The sequence below is a fragment of the Mercenaria mercenaria genome, chromosome 17 (assembly GCF_021730395.1).
Source record: "Mercenaria mercenaria strain notata chromosome 17, MADL_Memer_1, whole genome shotgun sequence".
In the NCBI taxonomy this organism is placed as follows: Eukaryota; Metazoa; Mollusca; class Bivalvia; order Venerida; family Veneridae; genus Mercenaria; species Mercenaria mercenaria.
The window spans coordinates 20,708,576-20,731,220 of NC_069377.1; the positions used below are offsets into that span (position 1 = coordinate 20,708,576).

General features: G+C 35.7%; 2 protein-coding genes across 3 annotated transcripts in view; one reads left to right on the top strand and one right to left on the bottom strand.

Moving 5' to 3' along the window:
• Positions 1 to 22,645, bottom strand: part of LOC123536061 (xanthine dehydrogenase-like) — an 85,725-nt gene that overhangs the window by 52,838 nt on the left and 10,242 nt on the right. Inside the window, exons 8-17 of the mRNA XM_053529220.1 lie at positions 20,826 to 20,911; positions 18,350 to 18,502; positions 17,612 to 17,714; positions 17,267 to 17,406; positions 16,806 to 16,916; positions 16,075 to 16,141; positions 13,793 to 13,893; positions 10,035 to 10,199; positions 1,116 to 1,238; positions 409 to 516 (exon numbers count right to left, since the gene is read on the bottom strand). Of these exons, the coding sequence (XP_053385195.1) occupies positions 409 to 516; positions 1,116 to 1,238; positions 10,035 to 10,199; positions 13,793 to 13,893; positions 16,075 to 16,141; positions 16,806 to 16,916; positions 17,267 to 17,406; positions 17,612 to 17,714; positions 18,350 to 18,502; positions 20,826 to 20,911 (1,157 nt within the window). The remainder of the gene's footprint in view (positions 1 to 408; positions 517 to 1,115; positions 1,239 to 10,034; positions 10,200 to 13,792; positions 13,894 to 16,074; positions 16,142 to 16,805; positions 16,917 to 17,266; positions 17,407 to 17,611; positions 17,715 to 18,349; positions 18,503 to 20,825; positions 20,912 to 22,645) is intronic.
• Positions 3,288 to 8,999, top strand: LOC123536063 (uncharacterized). Of its 2 annotated transcripts, none has more exons than XM_053529225.1 (5): positions 3,288 to 3,374; positions 4,328 to 4,413; positions 6,103 to 6,200; positions 7,713 to 7,814; positions 8,632 to 8,999. In XM_053529225.1, the coding sequence occupies exons 1-5, from the start codon at positions 3,349 to 3,351 to the stop codon at positions 8,971 to 8,973; spliced, it is 654 nt and encodes a 217-aa protein (XP_053385200.1). In that variant the 5' UTR covers positions 3,288 to 3,348; the 3' UTR covers positions 8,974 to 8,999. The 2 variants fall into 2 exon arrangements, with proteins under 2 accessions (XP_053385200.1, XP_053385201.1); XM_053529226.1 differs by having other exon boundaries at positions 3,305 to 3,374; positions 4,334 to 4,413.

The following is a 22,645-nucleotide window of genomic DNA, read 5'->3' on the forward strand; positions in this document are numbered from 1 at the left end:
ATTGGGAAAATTTTCGCCCATCTCATATACAGGGAATTCTAGCGTACGCCTTTAAGTATTCGAGACAGGGCCATTATTTGTTGTAAACTGATCAGAGTTACTTCATTTGGTTGTTCCAACAAGTACGATTACCAGAAAGACTTGCGTGAAGTTTCAGTCCAGTACTTAGATATGAACTTGCACGCAAAGGTGTGACGCCGAATACGACGCCGCCGACGCCCTGTTTAGTAGAATAGCTTTTCGCTATCCTATGAATAAGAGAACTAAAATAGGAAGCAACTCTTAAATGCAAACCAGCTAACTCTTTTCGTATATAAAGTGAACTGTACAGACAAACAGCTGCTATGTAATAAATATAAGTAAAAGAAAATATTTTTATATTACTTATACAACTAATTGATTAAATACCTCCTCAGGTTCGAGTTCCTGTGAGGGCGACGCTGGTGACTGTACGTCATTGGTCGCCCCTTGTGGAATATCAAATGACGTCAGCACTTTAACAACGCCAGCAATTTTCTAAAATATAACACAGATTGATACACCCGGTCTTTCAATGATGGAAAACAATATTAAACGAATCCTAATATAAATCGCCGGTCAATAGCTTCTACTATTAACTGGTCTATAGATCAACACTAAATTCTGTAAGGCTATTTTTAAAGTAAAAACTTCACGAAAACAAGAGCTGTTTGTAAAACACGTATTGCGCCATGATGGCCACTCCCATTCTCAGTCCCAAGATCATTATGACCTTGCCCTTTGACCTACTATTTCAGAGAACTCTTACTGAATGGCTTGTGTGCTAGAAGTCATTACTATTGGTCGGCAAGCTATTTAGTCAGTGTATATTAAGAGATCTATTAAACCATTTCCAACATAACCGGATTAGTTTAAAAGGTTATAGCCTCGGATATGTCAGAAACATAGGCAAATTAATAATTAATACTTGTATAAAAATTGCATCATTCACAACAATGTTGTATTCAAATTTTATTAAATGGTTCAGTGTATACGCTGATAGACATTATATTTTTACAGTACTGCAAGATATCTATGACGTCACAAAAATTAAGATTAACTTGCTCGTATACTTTTAACAGTGCGTAGTAACTTACTAGTGCCTCGTCCGAGTTGATGGACTGTACTGTGGCATTGGCTTCGGTACTTGTCACAAATGAAGCATACAGCTGTCCCGGATAGGCCGGCAAATCGTCCGTATACTCCGCCTCCCCAGAGCACTGAAAATGAAAAAGAAAACATACATGAATGGGTGGCTCAGCATTTTACATAAGGGTCCTATTGGCTGTCTGAGCGTATTGAAAAGTCGACTATTTTCATCATATTTAAATCAACTGGACAGCTATAACAGGTCCGTGTTTCTCAGAAGAGTACTCCAGATATTTTCACATCAATTTGTATCTTATACATATTGACAACCTGCTATATAAGCACAGGAAGCTCTAGATCCCTTCTACATTTCACAACAATACTCGCATTTTGGCAAAGTATTAGTTAAAGTAAGATCAGTTATTCAGTTAGTATAATTGCCCGATACAATGAAATACCACTATTTAGTTGTATGTTTCTGGAATATATTTTTTGCAGACAAACGACGTTAATTTTAACTTCCATGGGTACCCACACGTGGGTGAGAAATGAGAGTAACATCATGTGAAACGGAGACACTGCGTTATGTTACACATGTACATGCATTATACAAGTTTTATATAGATCTAATTAGTATATTAAAGACATGTTTCTACGTGTTAATGATTTTTTGATAATTTGTTGCCTGATACAGATTAAAGTCTATAAAATAAAATATATGAATATATAATAAAATTCGAAAATTAACTAGTAAGTCGTCAATAAGTCAGTAGAATGCAGTGGATGGAATGTATTTAGATACACATTTAAATCCGACTCCCTGTTTTTATAAAGGGAACGCTGTCGATGTAATACAATGAAACGCCTGAAATGAAAAGGCGATCCTCTGGAAACATAGTACGTAACCGGTATAAGCAAAAGTTATGGCACGCCATAGCTGCCTTCTACTTATACTTTTTAAGGTAGTGGATGTTTAAGAAATTGTATTAACTTGATACAGTCTTACAGTTAACATTGTTTCGCATTGTGTTGCGATTTTAAACAACTTTTACATTGTCGTTTTTTTTTATTTTGTATAATTTATGATAATTTCCTCAAGCTCAAATAGAGACAAATTTCAAGGTGATAACCATTGTACAAAACGTTCGCAGAGAATTCATTATACCAATAATTTTGACAAACGAAACCTCAGAGTATTTGTAAACAATAAAAAAACATTATAAAACTGTCGATAACATTTTTTCTAGGGAGCTTCAAGTAAAAAGATTTATTCGGACAGAAGGGTAGCTCCAACACTGAAAAATTATAGCAGAAGTAAAACCTACCAATAATTCTTCCACTATATGTAAACTAAAGAGTAAAGGCAAAATAAAGAACTTTTACTGCATGTAACTCAGTATTTTCAAAGATGTCTAACCCTGCACCCTTCTGTATCAATGGTAAAATTCACTTTAAACAGCAAGAAATGGATTATCAAATGAAAAATTTCCGCATTTGTACAATAAATCAATCATAAGTCCATAAGTCTTGAAAAACAGTTTAATTTACTAGAAAAAAGAAATATAAAGAAAACGTTTGGTCCTAGCGCGGCTCGAACCTACGCTCTCCTGAAAAATTAGTAAAACAGGTTTATGGTAGGAATTGAATACTCTTCAAAAGGAGGTACACACTACCCTACCCATAGAGCGTGTACCAGCAAGTACATTTAATTAAAAAAAAAAAACTTGAAACTATCAATGTTGAAATGTAAAAACCTTTTCAAAAATTTAAAAACTATCACCTGCTGTTATCGCATAAAAACAATTATCAAAAAATTAAAACAATGCCATGAAGTCTCTGAAATGCAGTGTCTAAAGATTTTTTTTGAATATATCAAGTGATTTACATTTGCGTAGTTCTAACGGCAGTTCATTCCACAGTTTTGGAAATATATGTTCACGAACTGACTTATCTATTGCACGACATTGTAAATGTAATTCACGAAATGTGAAACGCACATTACGAACTGACATGGCCGCAGCACCGTTTAAAAAGTATAAGCAGAAGGCAGCTATGGCGTGCCATAAAAATTGCAGATTACATTTGACATTTAAGTCTGTTCGTAAGACGTACCAAATGAAAGCCGCCATTAAGTTTAACTTCAAGTTACATGACGTCATTTTTGCATGTGACGTAACAATGGCGTTTTGACTTTCGTATGACGTCCTGTCATAGTTACCCCTAGGCTTCCCCAGAGAGCAAATGGAGGACAACAATACAGAAAAAAGGTATTTTAATGTTAAAATTATAAAAATTAAAGCATTAACTGATAAACTTAAGATTTAATATCAATACAGAGCTACTGTTTGATCCACCCAATCCGTAACAGGGCTTTACGTAAATTTCGGCTTTATTCTCTTACATCAAGACCTATAGATCTAGATTCTTTAAACTATACATCATTCTAGAGGTCTCCGAGGATGGTATTATGATTCTTTTTAGATTTTTTTTTTGATATTTTAGAATACCTTCAATAATGTTATTTTTTGTGGCAAAAATAGAGAATCTATATTTTTCCCACTGTAAAATTCAGACAAAATCACAATTTCGCAAAAATTATTTTTTAAAAATTCTAAATCTCTATACTCTGATGCTAACTAAAATATCTTAAACGTTTAATGAAAAACAATCCATCTCAAAATCTCTCTCTTACTTTTATTGTATATAGATCTTCTACTTTTTTGTGGGGGGGGGGGGGGGGGGGGGGGGGGGTGTTCGGGTTGGTGTTCAAAATGGCCGAAATTTACAATGGAAAATACCCCATAATTAATTTTTTGACGATAAATAAAAGATCAATCAAGCTATCTGGAAAATTTAAAAAGTTCCTATTACTAGCCTCCGAGTTCCTGTAAATGATGTATGAAATCAATGGAATTGTATTATAATTTCAGGGAATGAAATGTAAACCTTGTTATGTAAAGAGCGGATTAATCAGTAGTATTTATCACAGTCGACATTTTAGGTTTATTTTTTTTGAGGATAAAGCACTGGTTTATCAAATAATTTAAATCGCGTGTAATTTTTCTGAAAGACAGTTTTATGTGAAAAAGCTCTGACTCGAAATCAGACACTCAGTTTAGTCCGGCCTATAGCCGTTCAACCAAAGACAGGTGTGAGTAGATCTCGTGACAACAGTATTTCATTTATTACAGTAACTGATCTTTTTGTACATCTTCTATAGTAACAGGTCGGAGGGACCTATGTCAGATGGGGAATATATCAGAAAGACAGACTACAAAGAATTCGACCCAGAAGGCGATGTTACCGGTATAGTACAGACACCTTACTCTATCCTGTTCCTGGACTATATTAAAATTTTATATTTACAAACTACTGTTTAACCATGATTTCTCTTTAAGTATCAAACAATGCCATCTAAATTATACATCTCTCTAAAGATCTCCGTAGGTGGTAATAGGATTTTTTAAAAAAACCTTGATTAGTTCATCAAATAAAATATTTTCTATTGTTCAGTAAAAACTTTAAAGTTTTAATAATTCATTTTTTTTTGCCTGATTTTTACAATATGAAAAATACATTATTGCCCATAAAAATGACATTATTAAAACTATAATAAAATTCAAAGTGATCTTACTACCACACCCAGAGACATTTAGAATGATTAATTAAAGCCGCAGGTCACAAAAAAAACAACACCGTATAAATGATTTGATGGACCAAACTGTAAATATGTTTTTCAACAATTTGTTTGTATTTAACTACGTGTAATTTGACTAAGTCCCTGCAACATAGTGGTCCAGTGGTAACACTATCTGACTACGAAATCAGGGTCGGAGTTCGGTCCCCCTCTTACTATATTGATATACGGTAATCCTTGTTGTATGGTGCTTTACTGGCCGCTAAACCGGGTTCAGCTTTTGGTAATTGGAGGTCTTTTGTATCTTGCATATCCTCTTAAAATATTCTGAGAAGTCGCCAAAAGGGTTACCGAGGGATTTCTATTCTAATGATTTTCGATCCGCTTGAGGGACAGGCGTTTGAAAATTCTTCACCTTCGCTCATTCTGAGGGAAAGTGACGTTCTGGAGAAGTTGCTTCCACCTCGCTAACTACTGGGTGAAGGACGTTGGGATCTTCTAATACTCGATGATTACTTTATCCTGCAGGGGAAAGGACGTTGGAAATTCTTCACCCTCGCTATACTACCCTGAGGGGAAAGGACGTTGGGAATTCTTCACCCTCGCTATACTACCCTGAGGGGAAAGGACGTTGGGAATTCTTCACCCTCGCTATACTACCCTGAGGGGAAAGGACGTTGGGAATTCTTCACCCTCGCTATACTACCCTAGAAGGGGAAAGGACGTTGGGAATTTTTCACCCTCGCTATACTACCCTGAGGGGAAAGGACGTTGGGAATTCTTCACCCTCGCTATGGGAATTCTTCATTCTCGCTATACTACCTGAGGGGAAAGGACGTTGGGGCCTGAGGGGAAGGACGTTTGGCCTCGCTATACTATCATGAGGGGAAAGGACGTTGGGCCTCGCTATACTATCATGAGGGGAAAGGACGTTGGGCCTCTATACATGCCTATACTATCATTAGGGGAAAGGACGTTGGGAATTCTTCACCCTCGCTATACTTCCCTGAGGGGAAATGACGTTGGGAATTCTTCACCCTCGCTATACTACCCTGAGGGGGAAAAGGACGTTGGGCCTCGCTATACTTTCATGAGGGGTTAGGACGTTGGGCCTCGCTATACTATCATGAGGGGAAAGGACGTTAGGAATTCTTCACCCTCGCTATACTATCCTCAGGGGAAGAACGTTGGGAATTCTTCACCCTCGCTATACTACCCTGAGGGGAAAGGACGTTGGGAATTCTTCACCCTCGCTATACTACCCTGAGCTCATATTTTACTGTGTTTCTGCTTAAATTGTTTCTTGAGATTTCCAGATTTTACGACTACATTCTGTTATTTTGTTTTCTACATTTTAGAAGTCCAAAATGGCTGTCAGCTTATTAGCGAGATGTTGCAACAAGAATATATGAGAGACTATAAGCTACAGCCCTCCTCGGTCGCAACGAACAACGTGGTATGTTGAATATGATATGACTTTCTCTCTTCGGGTCTGTATTCATATTTTTATTACGGACTGAGGAAACTATATTCAAACACATGTATCAGTATAAGCTATCTGCCAGTCTATAAGTTATTTGTGTCATGTTTTCCTTTTGTTTACAGGTGTTTCTCTTAATTTTAAGAATTCTTGATATAATTTACACGTGTTGAGACCACTTTTGTATTTGCAAATTTTTTTTTAATGTTTTGTTGGCTTAAAACTCTGTGTCACAGTTAATGAGGCCGGTGCTCTTGGATGCTTTACCCGTTTTAACATGTTTCTCTACTAGTAGCTGATAATTTTGGATTGAAGGACGAACGACCCTAACCATATCACCGCGGAGGAGTTTCGAGAATGTTAAAAAAGAAATCCCACCATCTGTACCCCACAGGCAACAAATACCAGATTCTTTCCTAAATATGTTACTTAGAAAGTTCAACGATGTCGTATTAGTAACTACGGAAGAGCATTAGTGCCAGGTGCGTTTTTTTATCAACTCGAAATTTCGACTTACGTAACTCGAAATTTCGACTTACGTAAACGAGTTACGTAACTCGAAATTTTGAGTTAATAACACGAAATTTCGAGTTACTATCTTGCCTTTTTATCCGCAAAATTTGAACGTCAGTCCGTCTGTCAAAGGCCAAAAATGTAATGGACGACTTTTGACTCTTCGAAGTGGAATCATCTATCTATACATGCATATATTGTACCGAACATATAGGGACTTGAACATATACTACCATACATCAATGTATGACCTACCATAGCCTCTAGAGCTACTCCAGATTTCAAACTGTATCCAGACCTTCATTTACATGTATAGTATGTTCAGGTGGTAGGGCTCGAACTAGGTCGAAAACCTTCCAGATATGGTCAAAATAGTGAAATATTCTAAGTTTGAATACTTCCCGGTCACCTTCTATGACCTCTCCTCAAAATCTAGATTTGTCTAGGTACCAGATCTTGGCCAGGCTCATTTAGGGTATGTCTATATTTCATTGCCATATGGGCTCAAACTTAAACATGGTTTAGGCACCTGGGGTCTTCCTCTAACATAAAAGCTGGGAAGTCGCCATATGACCTATAATTGTGTCGGTGCGACGTTAAACCCTACAAAATAAATAAATAAATAAACATGGTTTAAATAGTGATATTTTCTATGAGCAAACGCTGCCCGGTCATCTTAATTATATGACCCTGTAGGGCTACCCGGTGGATACACCAGGTACCTAATCTTGGCCAGGACCTATACATCAACGTAAACTATTGTAGTTAGTAACTTGAAATTTCGACTTAGTAACTCGAAATTTCGAGACACGTAACTGGAAATTTCGACTTAGTAACTCGAAATTTCGAGTTAATAAATAACATACACCTGGCACTAATGCTCTTCCGAAGTAACACTTCGCTCAGACAATTTAAAAAAAAAATAAATGTGATGTACACTTTTTTGCAACTAATATCAAAACTGTTTTATTTCAGCCTCGTTATAAATTCCCCTTTAATAGACATACAGTGACGATTGGCATAGGCAACGTAGTAATTGACTTCGAAGTAGCTCGTAAACAACATGAAAAAATTCAGGTAAAAATCAATTATTTTAGATTTCATGTCCGACTTATCAAAATATACCTTACAATCGACGCTTTCAACATATTCCCTCTTAATAATGTTGGCACATTTGGTAATGCAAGTTTCAAATCATTACTTTGTTAATAATCATACTTCCTTTTTTGACTGTTTAAAAGGTTTCCAGTTAATTTGAAAACAACTGCTGTTTACTAACGTATGTGTCTAATAATATAGACTATATTAAATTCATGTGTAAACCCTGTCAAATAAAGCACACGTTGAATGTATACGTTTAAAAGGAAGATTTATACATGCTTGAACACCTATACATTCTTAACTCCAATTAAACATGTTTACGCGCCTATTTCATGTTTTAATGATATTTGTTCTCCGCACCACCAAAAATTTGGATTCAAAGTTTGATAATCTCAAATTTCGAATCGAAACTATGATAATCGGACAAGAAGTTATCTTTTTAAGAAAATGAATGTTTACATTAAAGAAATAAGAGAGTTATCGCCGTTTTTTGAATATTAATGATATCAGATTCGGCCTTGATGAAATGCTGAAATACGCGCATGTATAAAAAAAAAACATAAATAAATGATTCATCAGTGTTAATGTCTCGGCAAAACCAGTCGTCCAATTGCTTGAATTCATAGATATTGGGATTATAAACATGTAAATGTTTCAAACTTGTTTTATTTTTTTACCTCTTGTTATGAATTTGATCTTATTTGAATAAAGATTTTATTATTATTGTTATTATTATTATTATTATTATCAACACCATCATTGTTATTTGTCGGAATTTTTCTTAATATTTCAGGAAGATCAGAGAAGATTTGCTGAAGAAATAGAAAAAGTCAAAGAAGAAATGGAAAAAGTCCGACTTATTGAGTCGGCTTGGTATGATGATTTCCTTAACAACAAATACGTCAATGATCTCACAATAGAGTTAGCAAGAAACAAGGCACGTGGAGTCGGTGACGCATGCGCAAAAACTGAAGAACTTATGACAGAGCCAGAGAGAAATCAGAAAGATGAAAATGGCATACTGCATGTACGTGCCGCTGACGAAAGAAGCAGCCAGCCAACTATAAAGCCAAAGGGGAGATATATTGTCCCATTTAAAGAAAGTATATCTAGTTTGCCCAATGTGTCTATATAACATTAAAAATAGGTATCTGTCAAATGATTAAATCTACTGTTTTCATTTCCATTTCCGTTTGATACAGAGTAACAGTATGCCTTAAAAGTAACTAAGTAACTCTCTATTTCAATGTTTCCTTCAACTTTCTCAGTCGTGACATCCAGCAACTCCACCATCTTGTTGTGAAAGTTACTTTATATTGACAAAAGTGGATGTATTAATACATTCAGATTATTTAAAATTCTAACACAACTCGATTGATTTTCCTATTACGAGCGTAAACAAAGTAGACTGAAACTGCATGTTATTCAAGAAATAATATATCCTACACTATGAGTCAGTTGCGAAGGAATTATATCACGAGGGCGCATCTAAACGACAAAAAATATTCAAAAGAAAATCACTGTTTGGGATATATTATTTCGATTCTAAATCTATAAAAAGGACTGTAATCTACATCTTTGAAGATATTTTTGCGCACCGCTATGAATTTGACGGTATGACGTAATATTTGTGACGTACAATCATTAAATGTGTTGCATAATAACACAGGTTCGGTCGGAAAATAAATCGGGTCGTGTTAGAACTATATGCAAAAAAACACAGTTTGTACGTCACAGTCATAACGTCATAACGGTAAAATTTAACGTCATAGCAGCTTGCTGGAAAATAAAATCATACTCAAAGGAAAATATTTGCTGGATGTTGTGAATGATATCGTGTTAGAATTGAAATAATAATTTCATACATTGATTGTGTCTTGAATAAATTCGTTTCATGTCGTTCGGATGCGTATTATTTAATCACGAGGGCTGCGTTGTCGTGATATAATTCGCATCTGCACTCCAAATTACGGCAAACACTGTATGTGGTATATAATTTCTTAAGAAAATGGGCCGGGTCCTAAGTTTTACTAACATTTGACGATTAGCCCATCCAAGCAAATGTTTGTAGAGTTTAAATAGAGACTTAAAAAAAGTTCTAATGTCATATAATGAAACACTTATTGATTGGTTTTGGACCTCGAGTAAATAGTTTAAACTATTGACCGGCAGTATATTCAATAAGTGTAGACTCACCTGACGGTCTGCTTCTAACTTTTTAAGAGGTTCATTCAGCGGCCATTCTTGTTTGTTCGTGTCGTATGTCTGCACCCCAGACGACAGTGGGCGTATGTCGTGAAGTACGTCTGCTGCACTTCTGTACTGATAGCTAGCCGAGTCTCCGAGAACCCGCAGGAAAAACTGTTACAGTAACAAAAATGCACATTCAAAAAAGCACCAAAAGAAAAAGCATGAATATGAAATTCTAATATGCTTGTCTCTGTTAAAACAATCTTACGCTAGAATGACGTCACGTTAATGTGCGGTGACGTCAATGTTTTTGTTGCGACCAAGAAAGAGCTCTTCTATATTTGGTTGCGGGTTTATCCAAAGTTAAGTGTATTTCTGACAATCATATAGCATCTTTATTTGATTCCAAATCACATCCATAGGATGTTCATGTGCTACACAAAGTAGTCCCATTCATGAACAACGCGGATGAATTATCAATGATCAAGCAATTCTTATTCAACCTCTATCTTTTCACACTGACCATTTAGATTATATCTAAGATAAGGTACTCCAGCCCAATGTTACATCACTGACTTCCAGCTGTCAATCTAGATAAGTTCATGTAAGGTCAGGCAGAGTTAATCTTAGATATGTGGCACATTTGTATTTGATTCTTATACATGCTTATTTATAGACTGGCATTTAAACAGAAAATAAATCTAGCAAAACCCGCAACCATCAGACATCCCAAGGCTTTGATTTATTTACTGTTTTAGATTTGGGCATATTCACGATGATACATCGTACAGCGGATATAGCTGGTCCAGTGAGCCAAAATAAACAAAAAGATCGAGGTATTTAAACTTTAAATCCATATTTTATGTTTTTATAAGAAAGACCGTTTATACATTCAAACTTCTGCAAATAGCTATAGACAATGCATGAGGAACATTTAAAGCACATTGCCATGGTCAAAATGACGAAATTAACTGTGTAAAGTTCGGATGCTCACCGCTGATTTGAGCACACCTGCAAAGTTTCTTTCGTTTAGAAACGTAACAGCATCAGTTATCAAAAATGTGAATCGTACGATTTGTTCATTGTAATCTTAAATCAATCCATGCCAAATACTGGAGCTTTTCGTGTCGAACTTGCAGAGAAATTCATCATCAATCACATGTATAGACTGTACAGGGTAAAGTTCCTCTCACCTGTATACTGTAAGGGGGATAGTTTTAATCTGCATCGTTACATATCTGTAACGGATGGGAATGTTTATTCCTACTGGAAGTTGCAAAAATGGTATCATAATTATACTACATACCTATATCAAAAGTTACACTGCTGTGATTTGTTACTAATATGTGATTAAGTTCTTAAGATTTCCATTTTTACAGTTGATGCAATAAAATTTTATTATTTTATCATCCTTTGTCTTTTCTGGTACAAAATATTCAGAGATATACTTAAAAGTGGGATAGAAGAGTGTTTTCAAATGTACTAATTTCCCTTGAAATAATATAGAGTGAATATAATGTAAAGAATGTGTTTTACCCAGTGGCAAGTTTACTTGAAAACTCAGGTATTTGATAAGTTGCCATGCTTGTTAAGAGTTTCAGGCTGATAGTCAAACGTTTTGATTATAGTTTAGTAAAGTTCTATTCCTATTGCCTATGGCATTGTGTAAGGTTTATGGTACAAAGTAAGAGCATTATTTATTACCCAAAAGTTATGTGTTTAAATATTTTCATGGAATAAAGCTGTTTTGCAATTTCTAAAATGTATGAGTTACACGAGAGTGATAGTCTTTACTATACTAGTATGCCTTAGTCATTGTGCAAGATTTATTTAGAATAAATAGGATTTTTTCCAGCAAATGCAGCTGCTTATTCTGTGTAGACATTGATGAATTGGAATGTGTCTTCAAAAGAAAGTTGTTAGGAATTTAAATCCGATTTTAGAAATAATCAAAAACACTAACTCAAGGATCATAACTAATCTGCAAAAACAAACTTCAAGTGGGTATCTTCACAAGCTGATTAATATTCATGTGAAGTGTAATGCACAATCTGAAGAGCCATAATTGTTCTCTACATGGATGGACAAGTGCACATATTTACATGTTAATATGTCTGCGCAGTGCAAATCAAGGACAATTGTAAATGCATAATTCAAAAACAAAATTTATTTGATATCTAAAACATTTTTATTTTCACATGATCTACTGTTCGTAATGAATGCATCAGAAAAGATATGAATGCAAGTACAAAAAGATTATAAGTACTTTTATGCAGCATGCATCTTAAAATGACAAATCATTGTATAGTGTATCACACTTATTAATGAAAAAAAGAAGAATAAACAAATCGATAATACTTAAGAAATGAAATGAGATTTCAGAAAATTATATTCTATTATCTTTTTTACGCTTCATGGTTTGGCTCCACATTTGTACAGCATTGTTGACATTCTTATGATATAAAATGGAAATATACTGGCCATGATCTGTTGCAGAACCTACGAAATTTTAGACTCTAAGGTTGATTGGGCAAACAACATGATTTCTGTATTTATCAGCATTGCTTTTTCATTTAACAAGTTTGGTTTAGATATTGTTTTGAGCTGACATACACTTATCAGAAACATAGCACCTGTCCTACTTTAACCGACCGCATGAGCTGCAATGATCTATAAGTGACTACAAAATCTAAAAAAAATGTCAAGAAAGTGTATGGTTAAATGTTTTGTTAACAGCTTTAACTTTAAGTAATCAAACCTTCAGTACATCTCGATTTTCTTCGTCTATACACCGTACAGGGTATTTCTGCAAACGGTCTATACCCCGTACAGCAAATGTCAAAATTCATTTGGGTAATACAAAAAACTGTTATAGTCAGATATCCAGGATTTTTCGTATGAATACTGAATAGAAAATAAAAGACAATTGCCGATTCAGAATTTCGATGAATCGTCTATTACCGATCTACTTTACTAAAATATGCACAAAATAAAGGTTCGACAGTGAGCAAACGGAACATCAGCCTATTTATAAACTCCCTTGTGCACGTTATCGGCTATATGAATGTATTTTCGGGCATAGGAATCATTCAACTTTTGATAAAATTCGCCGTTTACATCATTTTTTATCTTAAAGGTGTTGAAATAATATTAAATCTTACCAGTGGTAATGCAGATTTTCAAAACACACAACTATTTACAGCTCAATAACTAGCTATATCCGCTGTACGATGTACCACCGTGATATTAGAATCGAAATAATTTATAGCAAAACCGTTTTTTAACACTTTTTATACACTCGGGCGGTAATACGTCGTACAAATAATTTCACTCGGGCTGCGCCCTCGTGAAATTATTACGCCCGAAGTATAACCGCTCATCGTGCATAAATAGTGTTAAAGCACTCTTTTGCTATAAATTATTTCTTAATTAAAGAACATCTCGTACTAAATTGATAGCTATGATATATTTTTTGTAAATGTTTAGCAGTTTGATCTTAAGATACTGGACAGCTACTATATATATACGCGGAAATACAGTTATGTATGCCATTTCAATATAAACGGTATGGTAACAACTGCCACACAATAATCTCCAGTGTAACCATGTTCATATTTATTTTATTAAAGTAGAACAATCACTGGCTGTGTAAAACTTCATTCGTTCTTTAAACTATGTACCCTGTTTAGCTTTTTTAGCTAAAATTACTATACAGCAAGGTTATATGGGTTGCCAGACATATATAGCATTTCACGTAGACTGACCTTGTAGAGTAGAGCACATGCCACCGTCTTCCTGTATGATGCACTGGTTAGGCCAACAGCAGCAGTGGGAATAACTTCCGCCGCAAGTGCAGTTAAAGCACCTACAAACATAGCACATTTGTGAAACATTAGTAATGTTACATTTCACACAGAATGATGTAGTACAAACTGTTAAAAGAACTAAGACGCATGCGTGATATACACAAAGAAAAAATAGCTTTGCTGTTAATAACGCTTGATGTTTTCTATGAAATACTAATGGACCGTGGGCGGTATAAGTGCATGCTATTCGGAGCAAAATCTGTAGAATTTTGTAGAAATCTGTAGAGAACTTTGAACAGTACAATTTGGTATATGCAATGAATAGCGATGTTTTTAATGTTATTTGTATGATGGCATTATCTTCTCGCACAACCCTCCAACTAATTTTTGGTTATTCGTTTGGTCAATTGACGTCACGTGTTCTCAACAATATGTGCATGCCTAGTTCATGTTGATGACAGATACGACAAAAAATTCGAATTGAATTTGATAGAAAATGTAGGAAGAGTTGCAAACAAATGACACAGATGTTGCTGCGATGTGATGAAGAGAGGCATAACTCAAAAGACATTGATCAGACATAAAAGTCCCAAAACTATGCATTTGTCCTCTTCATGTTGACAATGTTTACCGCATTTTATTTGAATTTGATGGAAACTGTAAGTGTTGAGTACACAAGTTACGGAGGTACTTGTAATAAAGCTACGTCAAAAAGGGACAAAGTATCAACAAAGTGTACAGTGTGCTATCCTTGACTGAAAATATACTACAAATACCTATAGCAAAAAATGAAACAACAAAGAATATAATGATAATAAATGGTTTACAAAAGAACAATACTTCATAAGCTTGATGGGGATAGGGTATTTTCATGAATAAAATAGGAGTCAGCAATAGAAGCCAAATAACAAAGTAGAGAAAAGTTGAGCCCAGTGGACAAACTACATTGCTGAAAGATATTTTCGAATTTATACCAAGATAGGATAAAATTCAAATGCATTTACTGGTAGAATTTAGACAAGACATGTGCAATTTAAGACATATCTTGAAAGACGATATCTGTAGATTCGTTTTAGTTGATAATCTTTCACGATTTGCACGCCAGTTTGCTAAATTCTAGACTTTTCAAATCAATATAGTTATAGGTTATCGGGTTAAATTCTGTTAATTTTTATTCCATTTTGTATCTTATTTGTAGATATTCATTAATATTTAGTTTGGACAGCTATTACAAAAGTTGCATACCATATATATATATATACATATTTGTGAAGGTTCTAAAAGTTCAGAAAGATAATATTATACGTAAGGCCCATATAATCAGTCTGAGTTTTAAGGCGTCTGTAAGGCGGATATTTTACATATGATAAATTGAATAACGTGTGTTACGGATATTTAATAATTTTTCGTATCCATGTTCTCTAAACGAATAAATAAAATATATGTCAACTATTTAAATTTACAGTCGCAAACATTTCTTGATTATGGACTGCTGTAAACCCATTTTGAGCGGCAACGACTTCGATAGAAAACGATTGATTAGAAGGAAATATTTGAGGTGACGTAAAGTTAAAGTTGTCACGACTTCAGTCTCAATTTTAAAGTTAACTTTTACTCTTAAAAATATACCTTAGATATATACTTTACAAAATATAATCCTTCGTGGGTGATTAAGATTCTCTATGGCTGTACACATATCGCTGCGAAGTAAGTACTGTGCTGCATGGAATATATGGGTCGGGAAATTCCATATTCTGGAACAGTTTCGATTCATGTTCTTGAGTTTATTTTTTCGTTTTCGTTCGTGTTTTGGATCATGTACGGCTGCCACTGTACATGGGGATATCTTCGGCAAAAAGTAAATAAACAGATATCCCTTATAAGCTTTCGTGACTCCTTTAATGAGATGCGACTCACTGCAGACCTGGAGCGCCTGTATAAATTACAGACTCTGGTATATTCCGGATTTAAGCTATTTGAATGAAAGTATCTTTAATGTATATATTTTGTAACCATGTTAATGCTAACCCTAACTTTTACACAGTATATTATACATTTTATATAATAAATGCATGCGGACATGCAATAATTTGCGTATTTTTGCCGTGCGCTTCAAATGATAATCACTTCCGGACATGCGCAGAAGACCGCTCCAGCTCTGCAATGAGCAATATCGTTCAAGTTTACCGGTTCATTCGACTACCTGTAGTGGTGGTAGAATTTTCTTTCTAACTACATACCTGATATGGTTGCTGGAGATGACAACTGTTTTCCATACAGGTATTGTTCTGTGGCAGTAGCCCTGTGCTAGATCGGATAAAGAGATACAATATTTTGGTTCGTTTTAAGGTGAAATGTGCCTAAATTGAAGTTATAGGCTCCTGTTTTGATACATTTTTGTCGCTTTGGCGTCACGTTGATTAACGTAATTATCGACTCTAACGTTAAAATAACCTCCACAAAATTTACACCACTTTAAAGACATTATATATGAAAATATGATAAGTAATAAGCAATCAATACTTGTTGACTGAAAAGAACGATTTATGAAAACAGTCTGACGGACGTGAAATCATGGTTCGTCAAAAATGGACGTCAATTGGCGTGTTTGAAGGCTTGCAGAGAAAATAAGTTATAGAAATATCAAACATGTAAATTGCACATTAAATGAGGAATATGCTGAATTTTTATATAAAACAAAATGTCGAAACGGAAGCCTATAACTTCAACTAAGGCGCATTTTACCTTAAATTTATTCAATGATAGTTGAATAAAGTATTGAGAAACTTGATTCTTGAAGCGATATTGCAAGCAGAAAAATTAATATTGCCATTAAGAGAGACATTGTTGAAGCAAAGAATGTATCCTTAGCGTCAAAATTAACTAAATAAATGTAAGTGATACTTAATGGACTCCGATCCTGAATGAGAAATGTACTATTTAAAGAAAACACTAAATAAGCTGGACTTACAAAGGTGTCACTGATGCCACCGATAGAAATGATTGGTCGGCTTGTTACAAGATACCCGTGCACCTTATCTACAGCACACCGGAATGCACCATTAACATGAGCCAGACAGTTCTGAAACAGTAAAGTACAAACGGTTTGGTTTTCACGAACACGTGTGAACAGAAATATTATAGCGCGTAGTCTAAAAATAGGATTACGCTTTTCGTCAATTTTGTTTTTTGAATACAATATCATTATAATGATAGATACCTGGGAAGAGAACAAAATAATGATATTGATGTGTCTATTATTTTGTTAACAATAAGTGCATCTATGTCGATATGTGAAAATTTGGTATCTATTTGTTGTTAGATAATATAAAAGAAATAGCACGCAGCTGATTGTCTGAAAATAAATCAGTATGCATACTTCCGCTGATATGTAACAAGCAGTTCTTTGCTTAAACCATCCATATACTGTACCTGCGATCTTGGCATAACTTTGAAGCAAGCGACCACGTCATTAGGTCCAAACTCCTTAAATATTGCCTTGGATAAACATTTGCCAGTCATGTCCGTCTTGTAGAAAGCATCACATGTAACAACGCTCTGGGGGGTCTGGCCTGACAAGGAGAAATAGATATTTAACAAATTTTATCTACCGCTATGAAAATATGACCATCATACGTTTTCAACATGTCTTCAGGTCAAGTTTACACCAATTAAGCCGCAACAGGAAAAAACAGTTTTCTAACATAGAACTGCATGTATTCTTTATACTGTATCATAATCATATAAAGCACTACGAGTCTGAAAGACAAAAAATACCTATAGTCAATGAAGCTCCAACAACTGTCATTATGTTGAATATGTCTGACGGGAAAGAATGGTGCTTGTTCTTAAGCATTAAGTTTCCCGACCACGTGCCTCTCTGTAAATTAAAATTGGATTGCCATTACAGAAGTCTTGATTCAATAACATAGCAATGGTTTTGGATATGTTTGATAATAGAATAACCGCTGCATATAGTGAAGAAAACGAATTCAAGTCAAGAAAGATTTATGCTTTTGTTGTTTCCATTCGAGTAGCAATTTCACCGAGTGTGTTCAAGTATATAAGGAAAGAAAATACGTGAGCAGGAGACTACCAATAGGTTACGCATTACAGGCACATAGAGGTTAAGTTCTGATTCACCAGTTCTTATTTTCTAAAGAGGCTAACAAATGCCGACAAGCTGCAAAGCCAAAATAAGTAAAAGTAAAGCAAAGAAGAGGTTGCGAAGGCATAAAGCCAAAGTAAGTTACAGCAATGCACTGAAGAGGCCGACAAGCTGCAAAGTCTAATAAGTTAGAACAGTAAAACACTGAAGAGGCTGGCAAGGCACGAAGTCAAATAAATTAGAGTAATGCACTGAAGCGGCTGGCAATGCGCAAAACCAAAATAAGTTTCAGTAAAGCAGTAGAAGTCAGTAGCATACAAAAGACCTTTGTGACTAACTATAGCCAGACAAAAGTTCTGTATTTATTTCTCAATATTCAATACAGATGGTATAAAATAGTTGCTTACGTTCCTAATTGGGGAGGAAGCGACTCTGTATAGATACTTCTTCAGTTCTTTGAAATTTGGATTGCCCCCAACTTTTGATGCCTCTCTTTTGAAAATATCCATAAGGTCTGTGAGAGTCAAACATCCACCGAGTGTAAAGGTTTTTGTCTGTGCCTATATCGAGAATGTATATTTTTCATAACTGGCAACTGGCTTCACACAGGTCAGTGCAGTCAGCCAAACCATGGCAATATCTGTTCTGATTTTAACCCAGGAAATCCTTGTTACAACAACAAACCTTTTTACTTGTTATTCCCGATTACGTAAAGGAGAAAAGCCGAAAACTGTCCATTATGTGAAAGAATGGACAAATCGAGGCACAACGCGCCGAGATTGTCCATTCTTTCACATAATGGATAGTTTGAGGCTTTTCTCTGACTTAAAACACGGTCCTCACGGAAAAAACAAGATTGTCGTGATATTATATAATGTCTCTAATATTGTCCTCTTTCAGGCAAAGACAATTTATTGATTTGTGTCTCTGCGCTAAATAAAAATACCAAGTCGAATGGAGTTTAAATTAGATTGCATATAAATATTTATTGCAATTAAAAGTTTTATAAACACTAATGATATTTAGTGCTGATTCTTTCGAAAGTTTCGAACATTATCTCGTTTTGTCATATTTATGAATGATTTGAAGTACCTTTACAAAAAGTAAAATTTAACTTGGCCTTATGATGTATGCATTAATAGTTGTCCGTGCTTTGTTCGTGCTGAGATTGAAGTTTTATATAAATCAAGTAATTTAATAAATGACGGGTCCAGGTGAAGACATTCTAAAATGTATGTATATGTATTCTATATCGTTATTAGAAAACAATCGTTCTTATCTCGTAATTACGAGATATTCTATCAATTTTATTAGAAGAAAATTACCCGTATCACATGAGATCTTTACTCGTTATGACTCATATCTCGTTTTTACGAGAAAATATTTCGTTATTACAATAAATAACAACGTTATTGCAAGAAACATGTATTCAAGTTCAATTAAGATCATTACGACCAAATTTTCTGGTAATACCGAAACGTGCAGTAAAACTTTAGGGAACTTGACGTTGTTTTTTGTCTTTATAGTAGAAAGGTGAAATTGCACATTTCTTGGTAGGAGGACTGCAACAAATGTCAGTTCTGGCAAAAATTTAACCAATTTTACACGAACACTGCATGAGTAAGATAGGTCTGCAGCATTTGAAAAAGAAAGGAAAATTATGTGTTTTAGCTCGACTATTCAAAGAATAGGTGGAGCTATTGGATTCGAGTTTGTTTAGTTCTGCCCATTGTTTTCTCGTTTAGGGCACAGCCATTATTTTATCTGGGGACCATACGCCGCTTTTCATGGAATTGCACTCTGTGCATCATTGAAGGTTGTTGCGGATGTCTCTAAATTACATTCTGGTACTTATAACATGTGTAAATGTTGAGTTCTGCTCAACCCGGGTTTTATATGTAAGCTGGTATTTCAGTACCTACTAATGGAAATGGATTGAAACGTCACACACTTGTTCATTGTGATGATCTGACATGCAGTGCTCAGGTCCCATAACTCTACTTTGCATTTTTACAAAATTATGCCATTTTTTCCACTAAGCAGTTGTTGGTTAAATTTTTGTATGTAAGCTCACTAATGGGAATGGATTGAAACTTGCACAATTGTCCATTGTCATGAGCTGATATGCATTGTACAGGTTTCATAACCCTTTTTGCAATTTTACAAAATTATGCCCTCTTTTCGACTTTAATATTCATTTAATTGACAAGGTTGTTGAATAGTCGAGCGTTGCTGTCCACCGACAGCTCTTGTTTTTACATAACGTTGCCTATTTTCATCTATTTTTGAGTGAAACTGCCATACAAGGTGTAAATCTACGATACTTTTTTATTGCGATTTAGGAGTACACAAAGAGGACTTTACTATTTAAACTAACATTCTGTAATTACTTTTGGGCACATTGTTTGATTTTCATTTGACTGATAATTTGTGGGGCAATTTGGGTTAAAGTCATACGTTCCTCTTTAGGGATTTTTTTTATTGCAGTTACAAGTTCTGTAAAACGTAGTTTATATTTCGAAACTTTCGAATTTCATAGGTACTCACATCCCTCAACGTACAATGTTATTACTATACCTGTCCATTATTAACCTGTACCTGTCCATTCTTAAAGTATCCATTATTTTAAGAATGGACAGTTACAGGTTAATAATGGACAAGTATAGTAAAATAAGCGTGTGTATAGAACCATGAGAACGGTATCGGTACAATAACCTATATGATGGACAAAACTAACAAAGGAATACATCACAACCGTGTTTTAAAAATATATCAAACTGCCTCAAAGTTTGGAAAAATACCTCATACTTTTTAGTACCAGCTGAAAGTAAATAGTTTCATGTATAAGGAAATAGGTAATTAAGATCCTATACTATAACTTACATCGTGTGTATTTACATACAGTTCGGGGACTCCAGATATGTCAATAACCACATCAAAGTTCTGGATAGCTTCCTCATAGAAATAGCCTGAAATATATGACTGAAACAATTCTAGCAATGTGTAGATCTCTGATAATGATAATAATATAAAAAAGCCTATTGCTCCGGCGACCTAAACATAGGCCATACAGTACAATGGCAGGACACCAGATGCTCGAGTCATTGATGCCAGAAGGAGACGTGTTTCATTGTATAAATTTTAGTAATTGTAGATGGATTATATCCTTCATCCAAATTAAAAGTCAAATCTTGACCGCGAGGCAGATAAGGCCACTCTGAACACGAGACGTGTAAGTAGCGTGAAGGGTCACCTTGACAAAGAGATGTATATGGCCATCTTGGCCACTGGACGTGTAGAATTAACTTGACCATGAGGCATATATGACAACCCTGGCCAGGTGTATATGACCATTTTGGCCAAGAGGCAACACAATAGGGCCATTTTAACCAATAGGCGTGTTTGTCTAACTGCTCGGAAGGTTAAACCACCTAGATCACGAGATATGTGAAACCAACTTAAGCCAGAAAAACTACCTTCAACATGATGTGTTTATGACCACGTTGACCATGACTCGACCATGACGCTAGTAAGACCACGTGGACCAAGAGGTTTGTAGGATCTTCCTGACCAGGATGTTTGTATGACCAGCTTGACCATGAGAAGTGTAAGACAAGCTTCATACAGAGCCACCTTGACCTCACGGTAATCATGATCATCTTGACGACGAGATGTGTATGACCACCTTGAACACGAGTCATATAAGATGTACTTCCCCACACTGAACACGAGAGACATATGACTGCCTTGACAATGAGGCGTATAGGCCATACTTTACAACGAGGTGTATGACTATCTTGGCCACGAGAGACGTAGGACCGCCTTGACAATGAGGCGTATAGGACTAACTTTACAACGAGGTGTATGACTACCTTGGCCACGAGAGACGTAGGACCGTCTTAACAATGAGGCGTATAGGCCTAAGTTTACAACGAGGTGTATGACTACCTTGGCCACGAAAGACGTAGGACCGCCTTGACAATGAGGCATATAGGAATAGCTTTACAACGAGGTGTATGACTATCTTGGCCACGAGAGACGTAGGACCGCCTGAACAATGAGGCGTATAGGACTAACTTTACAACGAGGTGCATGACTACCTTGGCCACGAGACATATAAGATGTACTTGACCACACTTAACATGAAAGACGTAGGACCGCCTTGGCCACGAAAGACGTAGGACCGCCTTGACAATGAGGCGTATAGGAATAGCTTTACAACGAGGTGTATGACTACCTTGGCCACGAAAGACGTAGGACCGCCTTGACAATGAGGCGTATAGGAATAGCTTTACAACGAGGTGTATGATTATCTTGACCACGAACGACGTAGGACCGCCTTAACAATGAGGCGTATAAGCCTTACTTTACAACGAGGTGTATGACTACCTTGGCCAGGAGAGACGTAGGACCGCCTGAACAATGAGGCGTATAGGCCTTACTTTACAATGAGGTGTATGACTACCTTGGCCAGGAGAGACGTAGGACCACCTTAACAATGAGGCGTATAGGCCTAACTTTACAACGAGGTTTATGACTACCTTGGCCAGGAGAGACGTAGGACCACCTTAACAATGAGGCGTATAGGCCTTACTTTACAACGAGGTGTATGACTACCTTGGCCCTCCTGGCCCTCCTGGCCCTCCTATATTTACCTGTACATCTACACAGACGTAGGACCGCCTGAACAATGAGGCGTATAG